The sequence below is a fragment of the Tachyglossus aculeatus genome, chromosome 10, assembly GCF_015852505.1.
Source record: "Tachyglossus aculeatus isolate mTacAcu1 chromosome 10, mTacAcu1.pri, whole genome shotgun sequence".
Lineage (NCBI taxonomy): Eukaryota > Metazoa > Chordata > Mammalia > Monotremata > Tachyglossidae > Tachyglossus > Tachyglossus aculeatus.
This window is the reverse complement of record NC_052075.1, coordinates 16,881,815-16,900,576: the sequence shown is the minus strand read 5'-3', so window position 1 is coordinate 16,900,576 and position 18,762 is coordinate 16,881,815. Positions and strand designations below refer to the sequence as shown.

At 53.9% G+C, this 18,762-nt stretch overlaps 1 protein-coding gene across 1 annotated transcript in view; it reads right to left on the bottom strand.

Annotated features, from left to right (window-relative positions):
- Nucleotides 1–18,762, bottom strand: part of TBC1D1 (TBC1 domain family member 1) — a 141,807-nt gene that overhangs the window by 61,565 nt on the left and 61,480 nt on the right. Inside the window, exons 10-14 of the mRNA XM_038752611.1 lie at nt 16,761–16,847; nt 15,714–15,994; nt 14,388–14,546; nt 13,284–13,403; nt 12,093–12,235 (exon numbers count right to left, since the gene is read on the bottom strand). Of these exons, the coding sequence (XP_038608539.1) occupies nt 12,093–12,235; nt 13,284–13,403; nt 14,388–14,546; nt 15,714–15,994; nt 16,761–16,847 (790 nt within the window). The remainder of the gene's footprint in view (nt 1–12,092; nt 12,236–13,283; nt 13,404–14,387; nt 14,547–15,713; nt 15,995–16,760; nt 16,848–18,762) is intronic.

Sequence of the window (18,762 nt, the reverse complement as noted above, 5' to 3'; positions counted from 1 at the left end):
CCCCGCTCACAATGAGCTTACAACCTAAGGGAAGGAGAAGGGAGTGTTAGGGGTTGTCTGGAAATGTAGCCAGCAGGCGTGGCTGACTGCCTCAGGTGGTCCCAGGGCCCGCTGGAGACCAGAGTCCTGGACTGGAGGGACCAGAGGGCTGCTGATCTTGGCCTCAGAGCTCCCCAAGGAGGAGATCTTCAATGAGAGCCCCCAGGATAAGCTTTTGGTCCCATCCTTTTTTACCCACATGGCCTCTGCTTTGAGCATCTGTCGAATAAAGGAGCCAAACCTGTTCATATTCATCATCATCATCATCAATCGCATGCAGAGCACTGTACTAAGCACTTGGGAAGTACAAACTGGCAACATATAGAGACAGTCCCTACCCAACAGTGGGCTCACAGTCTAAAAGGGGGAGACAGAGCACAAAACCAAACAGACTAACAAAATAAAATAAATAGAATAGATATGTACAAGTAAAATAGAGTAATAAATATGTACAAACATATATACAGGTGCTGTGGGGAAGGGAAGGAGGTAAGAAGGGGGGATGGAGAGGGGGACGAGGGGGAGAGGAAGGAAGGGGCTCAGTCTGGGAAGGCCTCCTGGAGGAGGTGAGCTCTCAGTAGGGCCTTGAAGGGAGGTAGAGATGGGCAGAGGGAGGGCATTCCAGGCCCGGGGGATGACGTGGGCCGGGGGTCGATGGTGGGACAGGTGAGGGCGAGGTACGGTGAGGAGATTAGCGGCGGAGGAGCGGAGGGTGCGGGCTGGGCTGGAGAAGGAGAGAAGGGAGGTGAGGTAGGAGGGGGCGAGGGGATGGACAGCCTTGAAGCCCAGGGTGAGGAGTAACACCGGCCTTTCCCACAATGACCTCCAGCCTAATGGAGTGTGTCCCACCTCAAAGAGGAGCCACTGGGAGCCCTTGCGAATACTGGACAAAGAAATGTCACGTGGCCTGGCGGTGCCTAGCATGCCGGGCTACGGAAGGACGGTGGTTTCATGCAGCCCTTGAGCTTTTCCCCTTCTCCCATCACCACCCTCTGAGCGTGCGTTCCCCTCCTGGCTCCGTTTGAGCTCTAGTGCCACATAGAGATGCAGCGTGGCTCGGTGGAAAGAGCCCGGGCTTTGGAGTCAGAAGTCATGGGTTCAAATCCCGGCTCCGCCACTTGCCAGCTGTGTGACTTTGGGCGAGTCACTTCACTTCTCTGTGCCTCAGTTACCTCATCTGTAAATTGGGATTGACTGTGAGCCCCATGTGGGACAACCTGATCACCTTGTAACCTCCCCAGCGCTTAGAACAGTGCTTGGCACATAGTAAGTGCTTAATAAATGCCATTATTATTATTATCCAAACGGTGCAGCCCATGAGTTGGAGCTGCAGCGGTTGCGGCGGGGGGAAGCTTGACGCTGGAAAACTTTGAAAAAGGTCACAAAAGTTCCCAGTTCAATATTGGTCCAGACACTGGGCCGGCCCACAATAAAAACTGGTCTGTCTGATTGAAAACCAGTAGGATGCCACACTGCTCCTGAAGGCTTCTGGATCCCTTCAGACAACACTCTGGAAAATGAGGCATGGGGATGACAGAGTGAGTGAGTCACAACCGTGGAAACTCCTGAAGCTTTAGAAAACAGGCTCCACTCTGAAAGTTTCACTTTTTCTAGTAAGACTTCAGGGAAGGGACTGGGAAGCAAGCGTCTTCATTCATTCATTTATTCATTCAATCGTATTTATTGAGCGCTTACTGTGTGCAGAGTACTGTACTAACTGCTTGGGAAGTACAAATCGGCAACATATAGAGACGGTCCCTACCCAACAACAGGCTCACGGTCTACAGAGAACCTGATGGGAGTGATGAAGGGACCGATGAGGGCAGGATTTAAAACCGACTGGGATCCCTAGGAGTAGCAAACCACCGTCTTCTTTTTTTTCTCTCTGAACCCTCATAATTCTGTGGGAGCAAAGTCATGAGTTCATCTGCAAAATGGAGATACACTGTGAGCTCCAAGTGGGGGAGTGGCCCGATTAGCTTATATCTATCACAGGAGAGGTCCTGGCATAAATATAATAAGCACTTAACAAGCCCGTTGTTGGGTAGGGACCACCTCTCTATGTTGCCGACTTGTACTTCCCAAGTGCTTAGTACAGTCCTCTGCACACAGTAAGCGCTCAATAAATATAACTGAATGAATGAATGAGCCCAGGGGGAGATCTCTCTAGATGAGGCTCAGAGAAGTGACTTGCCCGTCACACAGCTGACAGTTGGCGGAGCCGGGATTTGAACCCACGGCCTCGGACTCCAAAGCCTGGGCTCTTTCCACTGAGCCAAGCTGCCTCAACTAGACCGTAAGCACATTGTGGGTGGAGAATGTGTCAATTTATTGTTATATTGTATTCTACCAAGCGCTTATTACAGTCGTCTGCACACAGAAAGCACTCAATAAATATGACTGTCCTCTCCTTCCTCTCCCCCTCCTCCCCCACCCCTCCAGCTTACCTCCTTCTCATCCCCACAGCACCTGTATATATGTATATATGTTTGTATGTATTTATTACTCTATTTATTTTATTTGTACATATTTATTCTATTTTGTTAATATGTTTTGTTTTGTTCTCTGTCTCCCCCTTCTAGACTATGAGCCCACTGTTGGGTAGGGACCGTCTCTATATGTTGCCAACTTGGACTTCCCAAGCACTTAGTACAGTGCTCTGCACACAATAAGCGCTCAATAAATACGACTGAATGAATGAATGAATGAGCCCAGGGGGAGATCTCTCTAGAAACTAATGAATGATGGCATCTGTTAAGTGCGTACTTCATGCGAAGCACTGTTCTAAGCGCTGGGGAGGTTACAAGGTGATGAGGTTGTCCCACTGAGGGCTCACAGTTTTAATCCCCATTTTACAGATGAGGTAACTTGAGGCTCAGAGAAGTGACTTGCCCAACGTCACCCAGGTGATTGAACCCACGACCTCGGACTCCAAAGCCCGGGTTCTTTCCGCCGAGCCAAGCTGCTTCAACTAGACTATAAGCTCATTGTGGGTGGAGAATGTGTCTATTTATTGTTATATTGTATTCTACCAAGCGCTTATTACAGTCGTCTGCACACAGAAAGCGCTCAATAAATATGACTGAGCCCCCTCCTTCCTCTCCCCCTCCACCTTACCTCCTTCCCCTCCCCACAGCACCTGTATATATGTATATATGTTTGTACGTATTTATTACTCTATTTTATTTGTGCATATTTATTCTATTTATTTTATTTTGTTAATATGTTTTGTTTTGTTCTCTGTCTCTCCCTTCTAGACTGTGAGCCCACTGTTGGGTAGGGACCGTCTCTATATGTTGCCAACTTGGACTTCCCAAGCGCTTAGTACAGGGCTCTGCACACAATAAGCACTCAATAAATACGACTGAATGAACGAATGAGCCCAGGGGGAGATCTCTCTAGAAACTAATTAATGATGGCATCTTTTAAGCGCTTACTTTGTGCGAAGCACTGTTCTAAGCGCTGGGGAGGTTACAAGGTGATGAGGTTGTCCCACTGAGGGCTCACAGTTTTAATCCCCATTTTACAGATGAGGTAACTGAGGCTCAGAGAAGTGACTTGCCCAACGTCACCCAGCTGACAGTTGGCGGAGCCGGGATTTGAACTCACGACCTCGGATTCCAAAGCCTGGGCTCTTTCCGCCGAGCCAAGCTGCTTCAACTAGACCATAAGCTCATTGTGGGTGGAGAATGTGTCTATTTATTGTTATATTGTATTCTACCAAGCGCTTATTACAGTCGCCTGCACACAGAAAGCGCTCAATAAATTTCACTGGCCGAATGATTGACAGGGGCTTAGGGGGGAAACTGATCCAGAGGCCCAACCCACAGCGCCACCTAGTGGGGACCGAGCCTCCCAACGCCTCCAACCTGCTGCCCCTAGCATTCATTCATTCATTCATTCAATCGTATTTATTGAGCGCTTACTGTGTGCAGAGCACTGTACTAATCAAATCAATCAATCGTATTTATTGAGCGCTTACTGTGTGCACAGCACTGTACTAGGCGCGTGGGAAGTACAAGTTGGCAACATATAGAGACAGTCCCTACCCAACAGTGGGCTCACAGTCTAAAAGGGGGAGACGGAGAACAAAACCAAACAGACTAACAAAATAAAATAAATAGAATAGATATGTACAAGTAAAATAAATAGAGTAATAAATATGTACAAACATATATACAGGTGCTGTGGGAAAGGGAAGGAGGTAAGATGGGGGTGGATGGAGAGGGGGACGAGGGGGAGAGGAAGGAAGGGGCTCAGTCTGGGAAGGCCTCCTGGAGGAGGTGAGCTCTCAGGAGGGCCTTGAAGGGAGGAAGAGAGCTAGCTTGGCGGATGTTGGGAGGGAGGGCATTCCAGGCCCGGGGGATGACGTGGGCCCGGGGGTCGATGGCGGGACAGGCGAGAGCGAGGTACGGTGAGGAGATCAGCGGCGGAGGAGCGGAGGGTGCGGGCTGGGCTGGAGAAGGAGAGAAGGGAGGGGAGGTAGGAGGGGGCGAGGGGATGGACAGCCTTGAAGCCCAGGGTGAGGAGTTTCTGCCTGATGCGCAGATTGATTGGTAGCCACTGGAGATTTTTGAGGAGGGGAGTAACATACTAATCGCTTGGGAAGTCCAAGTTGGCAACATATAGAGCCGGTCCCTGTCCAACAGTGGGCTCACAGTCTAGAAGGCAGGGCTCCCTCTGGGCTGCCCGGGGGGGTCAATCAATTCCACGCTTGATCGATTTACCACATTGCGTGCCACCCTCTTAGTCCAACAAACGCAGAACCTTTCCATTTCCAGCAAACACAACACCAGGTTGGGAGCCGCAAGCCTTCCGGCGGTTCCACGAGCCCCCATTTCCACCGCGCACGTGAGAAGCAGTGGGGCCTACCGGAGGGAGCACGGACCTGGGGGTCGGAAGGACCTGGGTTCTAATTCCGGCTCTGCCGATTGCTTGCTGTGTCCTCGGGCAAGTCACTTCACTTCTCCGTGCCTCAGTTTCCACAACTGTAAAATAGGGATACCTGTTCTCCCTCCTACTAGACTGTGTCTGACCTAATTAACTTGTGCTTACCCCAGCTCTTAATAATAATAATAATAATAATGATGACATTTATGAAGCGCTTACTATGTGCAAAGCACTGTTCTAAGCGCTGGGGAGGTTACAAGGTGATCAGGTTGTCCCACGGTGGGCTCACAGTCTTAATCCCCATTTTACAGATGAGGTAACTAAGGCACAGAGAAGTTCCGTGACTTGCCTGAAGTCACACAGCTGACAAGTGGCGGAGCCCGGATTTGAACCCATGACCTCTGACTCCAAAGCCCATGCTTTTTTCCACTAGAACAGTGACACAGTGAGTGCTTAATATCACAAAAAATACAAAGGGAGGGTTAGAAAATAGCTCCTTAGATTTTGAAACAGAAAAAACAATTCTGCCTTCCTCATTTTGAAATTACTGTAGATATAACTCTCACGCGTCACCTGGACATAAATTTGGCGTATTTCCTCAGCAGTGGTCATCACCAGTCCCTTTGAACAGAAACTTCCCAGACTATTTGCTTATTCAAAGTGATTCTGGATCAGTAAATCACTCCTATCTCGACTGGTCTTTCATTTTTTGTTTTACCCAAGAAGCAAGGCCTGAAAGGTCCAATTGTGGGAGAACTGGCCTCAATGGCCCAGGTGATGCGAAAGACTGACAGGTGCTTGCTCCGAAGTACAGTCCTGGAGAGGCTGGGTGGAGGGGTGGGAGGGGAATGGGGGCTTCTTACCCTTTCCCCGGGAGATCGCACGAGGCACTTCCTTTGCCGTAAATCATCAGCGATAACAAGTGGCATCTTTTAGTACAAGCGAGGCGGGAATCCTTTCCCTTAAACATTACCGTCTAAAAGCCTTGGCCGCAAAACACGCAAGCCAATTTGAGGAGGAAAGGCAAGCTGTCTCTGCCCCTCACTCCCCTCCCACCCCCCTCTTTATGGTATTTGTTAATTGCTTACTATGTACCAAGCACTGTACTAATCAGGTTGGACACAGTCCCTGTCCCAAATAGGGCTCACCGTAGGTGAGCTAACTGAGGCCCACAGAAGTGAAGCGACTTGCCCAGGGTCACACAGCAGACAAGTGGAGGTGCCGGGATCAGAACCAGGTCCTCTGACACCCGGGCCTGTGCTCTTTTTCACTAGGCCACACTGCTTCCCAGCCGCTCCCACAGAAAAAGAAGGGTGTCAGAGCGCATTTTGATCCTTCAGCTTTCTGAAGTCCATTCCTGCTCACTGATCTATCAGTTTTCCCTCGGATTTCTCTTTCTAGCTGATCTTTGCTCAGGAAGACCAGCCCGGAAGCCTTTCTCGGGGAGGATGGGCGCTCTCCCCAGCCCCTCTTTCTGCCCGGCTGGGCAGCCTGGGGTCGACGAGCCAGTGCGACTCAAGGAGAAAACCGGAGACCCACAAAGGCCGCTCTCTTGCAGACAGAGGTCGGATGGGACGGGGGAGTGGAGCTTCGCTTCAGGCTGAGCAAAAACATACCTCGACTCGGCACACGGACACCCCACGTCAGGGGGGTGGGGGCGGCCAACTGGTAGACTTCCACCAAAGCAGAGGAAGTCTGGGGCCCAGGCCCTCCTGTCCCACCCAAACCAGGCCTGGTCGGGGACCCCACCCAGCCAACCACTGGCCCAGCTGGCTCACGAGGCGGGGGACGAGGGGGGGAGTAGAGACGGTGTGGGGGCCGGAGGTGGTGGGGAACGAGAGAGGAGGCTGATGCAAGAATCCCGCTGGGAGGTGATGAGAACTCGGACCCGGGTGGCGGCCGGGAGGGTGGAGGGGAAGGGGCAGGTCCAGGAAATATTACTGAGACAAAACTGGCAGTCTTTGGAAACAGGCTGATGAGGGAGATGGAGACCGGCCAGGAGCCGGAGAAGGCACCACGGTTGCCTCAGAGGGAAGATTTTGGACTTGTCGCTGGAATTGGGAAAGGTAAGAGGAGGGAAGGCAAAGAATTCAGCCTCTGGGAACTGCCAGACCACACTGGACGGGAGCCAGGCAGGAAGTCAGTCTAGAATCACGTCCGGAGGGTGGTGGGGGGGAGGAGGAGGGGGGTGGTGCAACTTTCCATTATGTGGTTGCACCAGAGTCCGCTGGGAATTCTAGTCCCAGAACCTTGGGCTCAACTGCTCCTGCAGGAAGGTCCACACATGCATGGTAGGACACCTGGCTGAAAGAGAGGAGTACAGAGAGATCTCCAGGGGAGCTCAGTCCGGTCTTTCCTTGGGAATCTCTCAAGGAAGGAGAAAGGTAAAATACATTCAAATCCATTTAGGTCCCCTTCCTGCTTTTCACTGGGCCCGCTGCCTGATTTTTTTTGGCCCTACCTTGGCTGATTTTAAGACCCCAGCCAACGGGCTCCCCCGCTGATTGCTCCACCCTCCCGCCACTGGCTCCCAGGGTTCTGAAATCAACCCCCCACCTGCTGCCCTGAGGAATCCCCTTCCACTGCAGCATCCCACTCTCTGGAGGGGGAACCAACCCCCAGGGAGGCTGCAGACACATGAACCACTTTCTTGCTGTGTCGCCTGGCACACGCCTCTCCTCTTCTCAAAAAACTCTACTGGCTTTCCAACTCCTACATTCAGCAAAGCCTCGTCACCACCGGTCGGCTTTAAGGCTTTCCACCACCTCTTCCCCTCTTACATATCAGCTTTCTTTGCTAGCCACGCCCCAGCTCACTCTCCCCATTCCGACCAAACCGGCCTCCCAGTGATCCCTCATTCTTGGTTGTCCTTTCTCCATCCCTTTACACCATTCCCCAGGCCTGGAGCACCCTCCCCAGCCAACCCCAAAGAGCCACAGCTCTGACAACATTCAAGTCCCTTTAAGATAATAATAATAATAATAATAATAATGCTATTTGTTAAGCGCTTACTATGTGCAAAGCACTGTTCTACCAGCTCCAGCAAGTCTTCCTCGATTACCACCTCGACAGACATCTCTAGCACTTATGGACTGTCATACTTAATGCCAATAAAAATAGAGTAACGGTGATATTTGTTAAGCACTTACTATACATCAAGCACTGTACTTAGCATTAGGGTAGAGACAAGATAATCAGGTCCCACATGGGGCTCACAGTCTAAGTAGTTGGGAGAACGGGAACTGAATCCCCATACTCTATTCCAAGCACTAGACTAAATGCTGGGATAGAGGCAGTATTATCAGGTTGGATACAGTCCCTGTCCCACATGAGCCATACTGTCTGAAGGGACCAGAGGCACAGTAAGGTGACTTGCCCAAGGCCACACAGGAGGAAAGTGGCAGAGCCGGGACTAGAACCCACATCCTGTGCCGTTTCCACTACACCACGCTGCTTTTCTAGTATTACGTCCTGCCCCTGGCTTGGAACGCCCTCCCTCTTCATATCTGATGGACAATCATCCTCCCCACCTTCAAAGCCTTATTGAAGGCACATCTCCTTCAAGAGGCCTTCCCTGACTAAGCCCTCATTTACTCTTCTCCAACTCCCTTCTGCATTGCCCTTGGATTTGTACCCTTTATTCACCCCTCCTTCATCCCCACAGCAATTATGTACATATCTTCAAATTATTTTACATTATTGTCTGTCTCCCCTTCTAGACTGTAAGCTCACTGCCGGTAGGGGTTGTGTCCACCAACTCTGTTATATCGTACTCTTCCAAGCACTTAGCTCAGTGCTCCGCATGCAATAAGCACTCAGTACTACTGACTGTTTACTAGGCTGTACTGTTTATCCTGACATACTGCTGACTTGCTGCACAAATCAATCTTGGAAGGTGCTTCCCTGCCTGCTGTTGAGGCCCCCCAGCCAGTTCAACACCACTAACATTACTCTGTAAAAACCATTCCCCAGTGGTTTGTGAAATAAAATCTTTGTCTATGTGGACTTCTTGCACCGCAGAGGGCCCCTCTGCCTGGGACGGCACTACTGCCATTTTTGGACCCTTTCCCAGCCTCCTTCTCGGCCCATCCCTTCCCTCCCCACCTCCCCCCGTCGCCCCATCTCCTGCTTTTCTCCGGCTCCTGTCCTCGGTTTAGGAGACCCCCCGCCAAGGCCTGAAACTGGCATTCCCGGCAGCCTCCCCTCTGGGCCGATGTTAGTTTTCGGGGCGGGGTGCCACGGGTGGACGTTATAATTAGCTTTGACTCATTTTCCTGCCTCGCAGCTAATTAAGGTCTTGCCCTAGACCCCGAGGTCTTGGATGGAAAGGCAGAGCAAACAGCGATGACGACTCCAACAACGGAAGCCCTCTGCGCTTTGCCAGAGGAAGGCCCCTAGCCATGGGTTCAAGGCGGGGTTCTCTCCAGAGCAGAAGCCAGGTGCCAGTTTGGGACACCAGCCCGCAGAGCCGCCGGCAAGTCCTGCCCCCGGCCGCCCGGAGATGGAGGCCAGGAAGCTCCAGTCACGCTCCTGCTGCTCCCCTGCCTCCATCCAGACCATAGGCAGGCCTGGCAGATCTCCCTTTGGCCCAACCCCTCACTAGCTGCGCCCAGATTGTCTTTCCTCTGGCTGAGGGACATCCTCGGAGGCGGTGTGGACGGTTCAGCCCGAAGGTACCCGATGTGGGGCCAACACCCCCAGTCTTTCCCAGTCGGTGCCGGAAGGTCCAGCTCGGCTGCAGGGTGGCGGGGGGCGGGGGGCGGGGGGTGACCTGCCCAGCTCAGTGGATGCTGGAAGAGGTGGTCATCTACCAGTGTGTAGTGAGAGTCTCAAAGGTCCCTGGGTGGTCCTCCCACCCTCTGGAACTGGGGGGAGCCGGGGGTGGGGAGGGCAACGTTCCAGCTACAAAGGAAGAAAAGAAGATCCACATCTGGGGGTGGGGGGAAGTGTTCCAAATTCTCACCTCCCTTGAGGACACAGATGGCACATTCTCAGCGTACACCGTCCCGCCCAAGGAACCTGCCATGTCGCCGCCCCCATGCCACCCACCCAGACAGAACCGCTCCATCAGTCACCACGTCCGTCCACGGCAGTCCCCTGGGGTTCGCAGATTTTTGCCCACGATTCTATCTGTGGTTGACCGGCCCCCTACCTGCCGCTGAACCTCGCCCCCAGCCACGGGCAGCTGCAGCCCCTCCGACTCCAGGGCTGCTGGCCTCGCCCATCCCCCTAACCCAGGCCAAGCTCCGGTGGCCACAGATTCTTGAATAAATATTCACGGCCAGGCCCAGATGGCACTAATGATCATTTCTCTGAGAACGGCGAGAGAGGCTGCGCAGCCATGGACGCGCTCGGCAATTCGTTCACTTAACTCGTTCTCCGACTCCTCCCCCTTCTATGGGCTGTAAATAATCTGTCACTGCACTGGGCTCCCCTGCGAGCCCAGTGTTGGACCGTGTCATTTCCTTTGATTATATGCTCTCAGTACAGTACCCTGCATCCGGGAGGTGCTCGATAAACACTACTGACTGATTGATTCTTCGCTGTTCCTAACGCTCCACGGCCCTGAGAGTTCTGCTGCCCGACAGACATTGAACGTTTCCTCGGCCTCGTGGTTTCTCGACCAAGGAGGCCTCTGTCGGCCTGGAAGGAATGCGAGTTTGGGACATGTCTTTCTGATGAATGTCCAGAGCCTGAGGCAAGGAGTGGAGGACAAGATGGGCATGAACCACAGAGGGTTATGACCAATTGGTCTGCTCCTGGGTAACCCCTAGTAGCTTGGTTTCTGGTGGACTGACTCCATCTGCTCGTAACTGGGCTGGACTGTAGCGGAAGCAGAGGGCTTCCCCTGGGGAAGGCGAAAGAGGGGGAGGTAGGGGAGATGGGACTGGCTCTCCCCCCGGGGGGCCCCTTCCGAACCAGCAGGGCTATTCTAGGACTAAACGTGTCCTACTCGTAACTGGAGGGGGTCCTTACTGAACTGCCAGCTGACGCTAGTGCAGACAGGCAGAGAGAGGTGGGGCGGGGGGCATGATGGTCTTCTGCATCACAGGGACGTGTGTGTGAGTGGGGTGGGGCTGGGGACAGCCTGCTGGACATCTCATGGGGCACCAGCTGGGGGGCAGAAGAGGAGGTGGTATGGGAGGTGTCTTCAGGATCCTGTGATAATAATGATAGCATTTATTAAGCGCTTACTATGTGCAAAGCACTGTTGTAAGCGCTAGGGAGGTTACAAGGTGATCAGGTTGTCCCATGGGGGGGGGGGCTCAGTCTTCATCCCCATTTTACAGTTGAGGTAACTGAGGCCCAGAGAAGTGAAGTGACTTGCCCCAAGTCACACAACTGGCAATTGGCAGAGCCAGGATTTGAACCCCTGACCTCAGATTCCAAAGCCCGGGCTCTTTACACTGAGCCACGCTGCTCAGTCTGTGATCTCAGACTCTCTCTGCACATCCCCAGTGGGGCCAGCCTGCCCGAACGGCTTTCACCCCATAACTGCCACCTGGGTTCCTGTTTCCATTCCTATTGTACTATTTCCACTATCCCTCATCTCCTTTAATGCCCACTGTAAGATCCTCATGGGCAGGGAACGTGTCTACCAACTCTGTTGAATTATACTCTCCCAAGTGCTTAATCCAGTGGTCTGCACACAGTATGGGCTCGGTGACGGACTCCTTCAATGCCACCTGTCTGGCCTGGGGCTGCATCCTCCAGAGCCCACATGCTGGGCCAGGCTAGCCAGAGGAGAAGCAGCTGCAGGCTGCTCTAAACACAAAAGAGCCCTGGCTTCGGACCCCTTACAGGCAACACACACGGCAAGCCCACGGCTCCCCAACCTTGGTACAGGGATGCAGAAAGCTCGCCCTGAGTGGTTCTCTGGGGAATCTCTTTTTGGGCTGAATCCCACCTCCCAGCCTGGAGAGCCACCCCGCTCGGCGGTCAATTCCGTGGGGGCAGCCAGGATCCTGGGAAGGAACACAGCTGATACCGGACGCTCCGGATGCCCAGGAGTCCCTGGACCAGAGGCTCACAGTGGGGCCTGGGGCCGGCCAGAGGATGGGTCCTTGTCCCCACGAGCTACCACTGTTCTCCAGGCTCAGGAGAGACCCGGTCCAACACCTGGATGACCCTCGGCACCCCCAACCCTCCCACGGGGCTCTTACCTTCATATCGGCTGGGGGGATCACAGCCCTTCTGCGGCGTTGCCACCCGGAGGAAGATCTGCTGCCTCCAAGAGTGTCTCCGGGGCCGGGCGGGGCTTTCCCCATCTCCGCCCTCCGGCAGCTTCGCTTCCGACCCCACATCACTGGAACAACAGGGCAGGGGGTTGGGGCCGGCCGGCCACTGCACGTTCCCGCTCTCCCGCCCACGGTCCAGCCCTCCCGCCCCAAAGCGTTCAAGCCCAGCGGCCAGAGAGGCCACGGGGGGCCCGACAACATCTCCAGTCCCGCCATGGAGAGGATAAACCCAAAGACTGGCAGGATGTGTGATTCGAGCCAGGTCATTGCCAGCCAGTAAGCCATTATTTATCCAAGCCACCAAACCATGGACATCCTGTCATGGGGGACAGAGTGGCCCAGGTGTGTGGCAGCAGAGGCCCTTTCTGGCCCTGTTTCCATGCCTGAAGGCCAAACTGAGACCACAGAGAGGAGGGGTGAGGGTCTCCGCCAGCACCCACGTCCACCGCCCTCACCACCCCCTGCCACAGGTGAGAAGCCAGCGGAGCCGGTGTGGGCCCGAGAACCCTCATTGTGTGGTCCAGTTCTGTCCTGGGCTTGTGTCTGGGCATCTGCAGGATGGTTGCCAGCTGTGGGCTTCAAGGGAGACCAGTCCCTGGGGCAGGGACCCGACAGCTTTAAGAATCCAACACCCCAAAGGGTGGCAGTGGGCAGATGGGGCGGTGGGAAAATTCTATTGAGTGGCACGATGGCAAACTGTTTCTACTACCATGAGCTCAAGGTCTTTGTCAAAATGAAGAACCTAAAGAACTGACTGTACAGTCACCATGCCTGGAGTGGTTTTCCTTTCCCTTTTCCCCAAAGGATGCTGGAGCCACCTGAGAAGATGGAACCAGGCATGATCCGGGCACGATCTGGGGGCAGTGGATTGGGCTCCCACACCCACCACTTGAGACACTGGCCAGGGTCCCGGACCAGTGAATCCTGGCTCTTAGCCACCCAACCTTGGTAAGGGCCCGGTGATTCTTGGACTGAAACGATGTCTGCTCACACCCAAGAGCGGACACAAACCGAGGAGAGAAGCTGGGGGTGGTTTTAGTTGCTCAAACTAAAGACAGTCAGCATTAATGTCCTGCTGAGAGCCTGGGCTCTGCTGCTCCAAACTCTATGCCCTACCTTTGCGAGGTCCTAAAGTCAGACGTGCTATTTTCATCGACGGGAGCCAGAAATTTTAGAAAATTGGGCACAGAGGAGGAAGAGTGAAGCTTTTTCCGCAGGGCACTACGATAAGAAATGCTGAGAGGGCGGGGAAGAGTAGAGTTGAGGGGAAGGAAATGCAAATACACAAAGCAGAAAACACCAACGAGCATCACAACCAAGGCAGTGGTGGGGATTCGGTCCCAACACTAGCCCAGGAACCTGATGATCAAGTGGATCTCAGTTTTAAGTTAAAAACAAACTACTCCATTTGAAACGAGTGATGACTTAGGAGGAAACCTTCCAGAGAGGACTTTTTTTAGGGTACTTGTTAAGTGCTTACTATGGGCCAAGCACTGTTCCGAGTGTTGGGGTAGATACAAGTTTATCAGATGGTACATGGTCCCTGACCCACATGGGGCTCTCAGCCTAAGTAACAGGGTGTAGAATTTAATCCCCATTTTACAGATGAGGTAACTGAGGCACAGAGAAGTTAAGTGACTTCTCCAAGGTCACACAGCAGACAAGTGGCAGAGCCAAGATCAGAACCCAGGTCCTCTGACTCCAGGCCCAAGCTCTTTCCACTGGGCCACCCTGCTTCACTATTTCTTTTGGGACACAGCTTCTGACCATTCCCTTGAACCCCTGAAGCCACGATGGCCCTGATCCCAGTGCAGGGGCCTCAAAGGATGTCAAACAATCCTTATTGTTTGGCTGGACCGTAAGCTCGCTGTGGGCAGGGAATGAGTCTGTTTATTGTTGTATTGTACTCTCCCAAGTGCTTAGTACAGTGCTCTGCACACAGTAAGCGCTCAGAATGAATGAATAATTTTGCAAGGAGGGGAAATAATGTGGAAAAAAAGAACAAACAGCCAACAGTCACCACCAGGAAAATTGCTTCCTGCTGCTCCTTTGCCGCTAATTGACCCTTGAGTTCGTTCTCCGAACTCCAACTGCAGCGGGATTCCCAGTGCCTTTTGAGACGGGCTTTGTTCATCCCCACCCGGCAGATGCTCTCCACACACCAAAAGCACGCTGACTCCGGAGCTAAAGCCATTCGCCACGCCCATGCCCGGCTCTCACCTCTTTGGCGCCGCAGGGCTGCTCTGCTCTCCGCTGGGAGCGGGCCTTAGGGATTTAAAAAGACTGGGCGAAGAGGTACAGGGGGTAAGGCCAGGTGGAGGAGAGGGAGTGGAGGACTGGTCTGGCCAGCTTTCTGACTCGCTGATAGATGGGTTCAGGCTATGCAGAAATTCGGGAGAGAGACAGAAAGAGAGAGGGAGGCAGAACAAAGATAGAGAGGGGAAAAGGTGGAAGAGAGAGGGAGGGCCCAAACAGAAGCAGGAACAAGGGCTTCCCTGTCACCACTGAATCCTAAACCTTGGCAGGGCGGGGCTGAAGCCCACCCCTCTGTTCCATCCAACTGTAGCGCTTCTGCCCTCCGATTTCCCAAGCCTGTCAAGCTCCCGGCGAGATCCTCCACTTTCCATCCCCCAGGCGAGGACTAGATTCCAGCTGGGGCTCATGGCTCCTAGTGGTCCAGGGCCACTCGGTCAGTAGCGGAGTTGGCTAACTCAGGCCACTGACTGTGGTTCAGAAGTCATCCCAAACTAGCCCTCGGCCCCCAGGGAGGAAGAGCAGAGGGTGCCAGTGGGGCAGAAAGGCACTGGGGTTCTGCTTGTGGCCTTCCAATACCACCCAATTTCCTCTTGGGCTGGCTCTGTATGGCAATTGCTGAACCCCTTGTTTAAGGAAAAAAGTGCTGGCAGAAAGAGGGTTTTTCTGAGGCGAGCAGAGAGACTGGAGCTGCAGGCAGGAGGCAGGCCCCTCGCAATCCTCCAAGAGGGGACACTCACTCGACATCTACGGGATCTTGGTTTCTGAGCCCCAGCTACTTCCAAGAGTGAGGTGAGGTAGCCAGACTGCCACTGGGGAGTGGGTGGATTCCCTTTCGTGGTTCCCTCCCTGGGTACTGAGCCCACAGGGGTTTTCCTCCACATAGGGTACATGCTCTCTCTCCCCATCTACCACCCCGAGCTCCTTCATGAATCGCTTTCTCCCTCCTTGTCTTGCTAGGACATTACCCCATCACACGCTTCTGGAGCCCAGTGGCTGGGACAGGCTATGAGCCTCTTCCTAGGACAGGTAGGAATTCCCTCTGGGTTTCTGGCTACTCCTGCAGTCCTGGCCCAGTGCCTAACCACTGCTACCCCGTCCATAAGCCCCAAGGGAGAACAGAGCCAGGGCGCCCGAGCACAGGACGGGGGCGGTGATGGGAAGGAGGCACCTGGCCACACGAATTGCAGCCTCTTGACCAGGGAGTGACCTATACTCCGGACTCCCCTCTGCGCCTGCTCCCAGAACCCCGCCGAGCCCGAGACAAGGACCCCACTGTCGAAGGACTCTTACTTTCGTTCGTGAGGAGTCTCTGTGCTCACCGAGTGGTACCTCAAAAGTTTTCTCTGAGGCATGCCCAGCGGGGTCTCCGTAGCATCCGAGGACTTCCAACGGTCCACGGGGATGTGGCTCAGGGTGTTGGCTCGCCGCCTGAGCCCCTGCTGGGACGCCTGAGCCGTGTCCCCCGTGGGCGGGGTCTCGGGGGCCGTGACGGCGGGGTCATCCGCCGGCCCCGCGGCTTCATACGGACTGCCCGGCGGGTGGAGGGGCTCGCTCTCACCCTCCTGCGGCTCCTAAGACACAAACAGCTGAGGATCAGGGCCCTTGCGGTCGGTGCGGCTCGAAGTTACACGTGCTGCCCTGACTCCCCCTGACTCCCTGTGGTAGCAACCCCTCCTTCGGCTGCTTTCAGGGCAAGCTGACTCCATCTGGAGCAAACACCTGGGCCACGGGTGGACCCGGAGTCTGGCTCACTGATACTGGGGCCCCAGTCTGTTTTGGCCATTAGCCACGTGTCGACCACTGACGGACCAGTCTAGGCCTGGCTATGGCCACCGTCATGGGCCCGATCTACCCCTCCCCAGCTGCCTCTGGCCCTGCATCCCCACCCTGGGAAGACGGGCTTACCATCTGCGGCCACACCACCCTGAAACACCTGCTCGCCCATCTGGCAAGGATCTTCACCTGCGGCTCTCGGTCAGGTTATGCTTTTAGGTTGGCAAATAATAATAATAACAAAAACAGTAATGTGTGCCGAACACTGTACTGAGCGCTGGGGCCGATACAAGATAATCAGGTCCCACATGAGGCTCACTAGGGGAGAGAGAAAGGAACCCCCATTTTGCAAATGAGGAAACTAGCACATGGAAGTTACGTGGCTTGCCCAAGGTCACACAGCAGGTAAATGGTGGAGCCAGGGTTAGAACGCATTTCTTTCGGTTCCCACGCCTGCGCTTTTTTCACTAGGCCCCACCGCTTCCAATCGTTCTCTGGTTTGCGACGCTCGGCCACCGCCCCCCCCGTCTAAACCGCCCGACGGGGTGCCCGCAGCCCACTTACTTTGTCGGTGCTGATTTGTGTGCTGGCTACACAGATGTCCCGGTCCACAGGTCCAGTAGGCTCTCGGGGACCTCGGGCTTTATTACCCTAGAAAAGGAAACCCAGCTCAGTTAGTCCCCAGTGAGCCTGGCCCAAAGAGGGCTTTTTGGAGATGACTGGCTGAACCCAGGGCAATTTATTGACTCGTATTTGTTGACTGCTTACTGTGAACACAGCGCTGTACTACGTGCTTGGGAGATAACAATGCAATAGAGTTGGCAGACATGATTCTTGCCTCTTAGGAGCGTACAGCCTAACAGGAAATGTCCACAAGAATCCTGTACGAATGTGCCCCAGCTGTGAACTGCCACTGGGACCAGCAACCAACAGATAGGAGCCTAAATGCCACACTGTCAGAAACAGGGCAGGCCCCGGGCAGGATAGGGCAGCTGGGCTGTGGTGATGTGGCTGGGGAGGACAGGGGATAGAGCAGAACCCTCAGGAGGACGGAGGCTTCCTCTGGAAGACCTCAGCTTGGCTGAGCTTTGGAGAACACCGTCAGCATCCACAGACAGTGGGAAGCCATGGCGGCACGCTGCTTCGCGAAGCCTCCATCTCTCTTGGAAATGCCATCTCCACTGGACGTTATTGTTCTGGCCCAAGTCTCTACCTGAAAACCCGCTGCTGGCTGGATCCTTCATTAAAGTGCTGCTTTTCTTGGGGCCAGGCACAATGACTGGGACCCAGATGGCCATTTCTTCTCCAGACTGGGCACAGAAGTCAAGTCTAGATGCTAATCTCCTGCCTGCTACTGGCCAGCCCCCTGAACTCCGAGACCCACAGCATAATGAAAAGTGAAGCTGGGGAAACGCGAACAATGGGGTCAGCAAACACACACACACACACACACACACACACACACACACACGTTAATCCCAGGATCCTCACAAATACAGCTCTCCTGTGAAAACTAAACAGAAAAGGATTACAGCAGCTTTTAACCCTAGGAGGCTTCTACCAATTAATAATTATGGTACTTGTTAAGTGCTATGTGCCAAGCACTGTTCTAAGTGCTGGGGTAGATACAAGTTAATCAGGTTGGACGCAGTCTTTGTCCCACACAGGGGCTCACACTCTTAATCCTCATTTTACAGATGAGGCCCAGACAAGTTAAGTGGCTTCCCAAGGTCACACAGCAGACATGTGGTGGAGCCAGGATTCAAACCCATGACCTCTGACTCCAAAGCCCATGCTCTTTCCACTGAGGCATCCTGCTTCTGAACACATCTTACTAGATGTCTAGAGTAATGGAGAACTACAATACTTCCTCTTACCTACAACTTATTTCAGTTCGCATCTCCCCTGCTAGACTGTAAATTCCCCGAAAGAAGGGATCACGTCTACCAATTCTGTCATGTTATACTCTCCCAAGCACCTAGAACAGTGCCCTGCTTATAGTAAGGACTCAATAATTACTAATGATTGATTGTTTGGGAAAGGACTATCAGGAGGCTGACAGCCAGGTGTCCTACATTCGGGGATCTGTTACTCTGGAGGGGGTCTAAGGTGAGACTGCTCTGATGGTATAGATGGGCCCGCTCTCTCAGGAGTGAGTGTGTGTGTGTGTTTTTATGCATGCATGCATCCACGCATGCGCGGTACATGAAGCCATGGTGGCGATGGGGGATAACAAGGTTTGGGAGAGGCAAATGACCTTTCCCTAATTTCCAGCCGGTGACAGAGGGGCTGGAACCCCTGGACTGGCCTCTGCCGAGAGATGGAGATTCTCTTCCGAGAAAACACTTCCCCAGTCCACCCCTTTCCCTTAGAAACAGGGCTAGGAGAAATCCGTTCTTCCCCGCACTGGCAAACTGGCCTGCACTTTCCCACGGCAGTGTGAAACCAACTCCCACGCTCCCCTCTGCCACGCAGGGCTGCTTCCACCATGTCAGTGCCTCGGGGGCCTGCTACGTCCAGATGGCTCCAAACCATCTTCATCTCCCAAGTTCTGTCTCACCCCAGG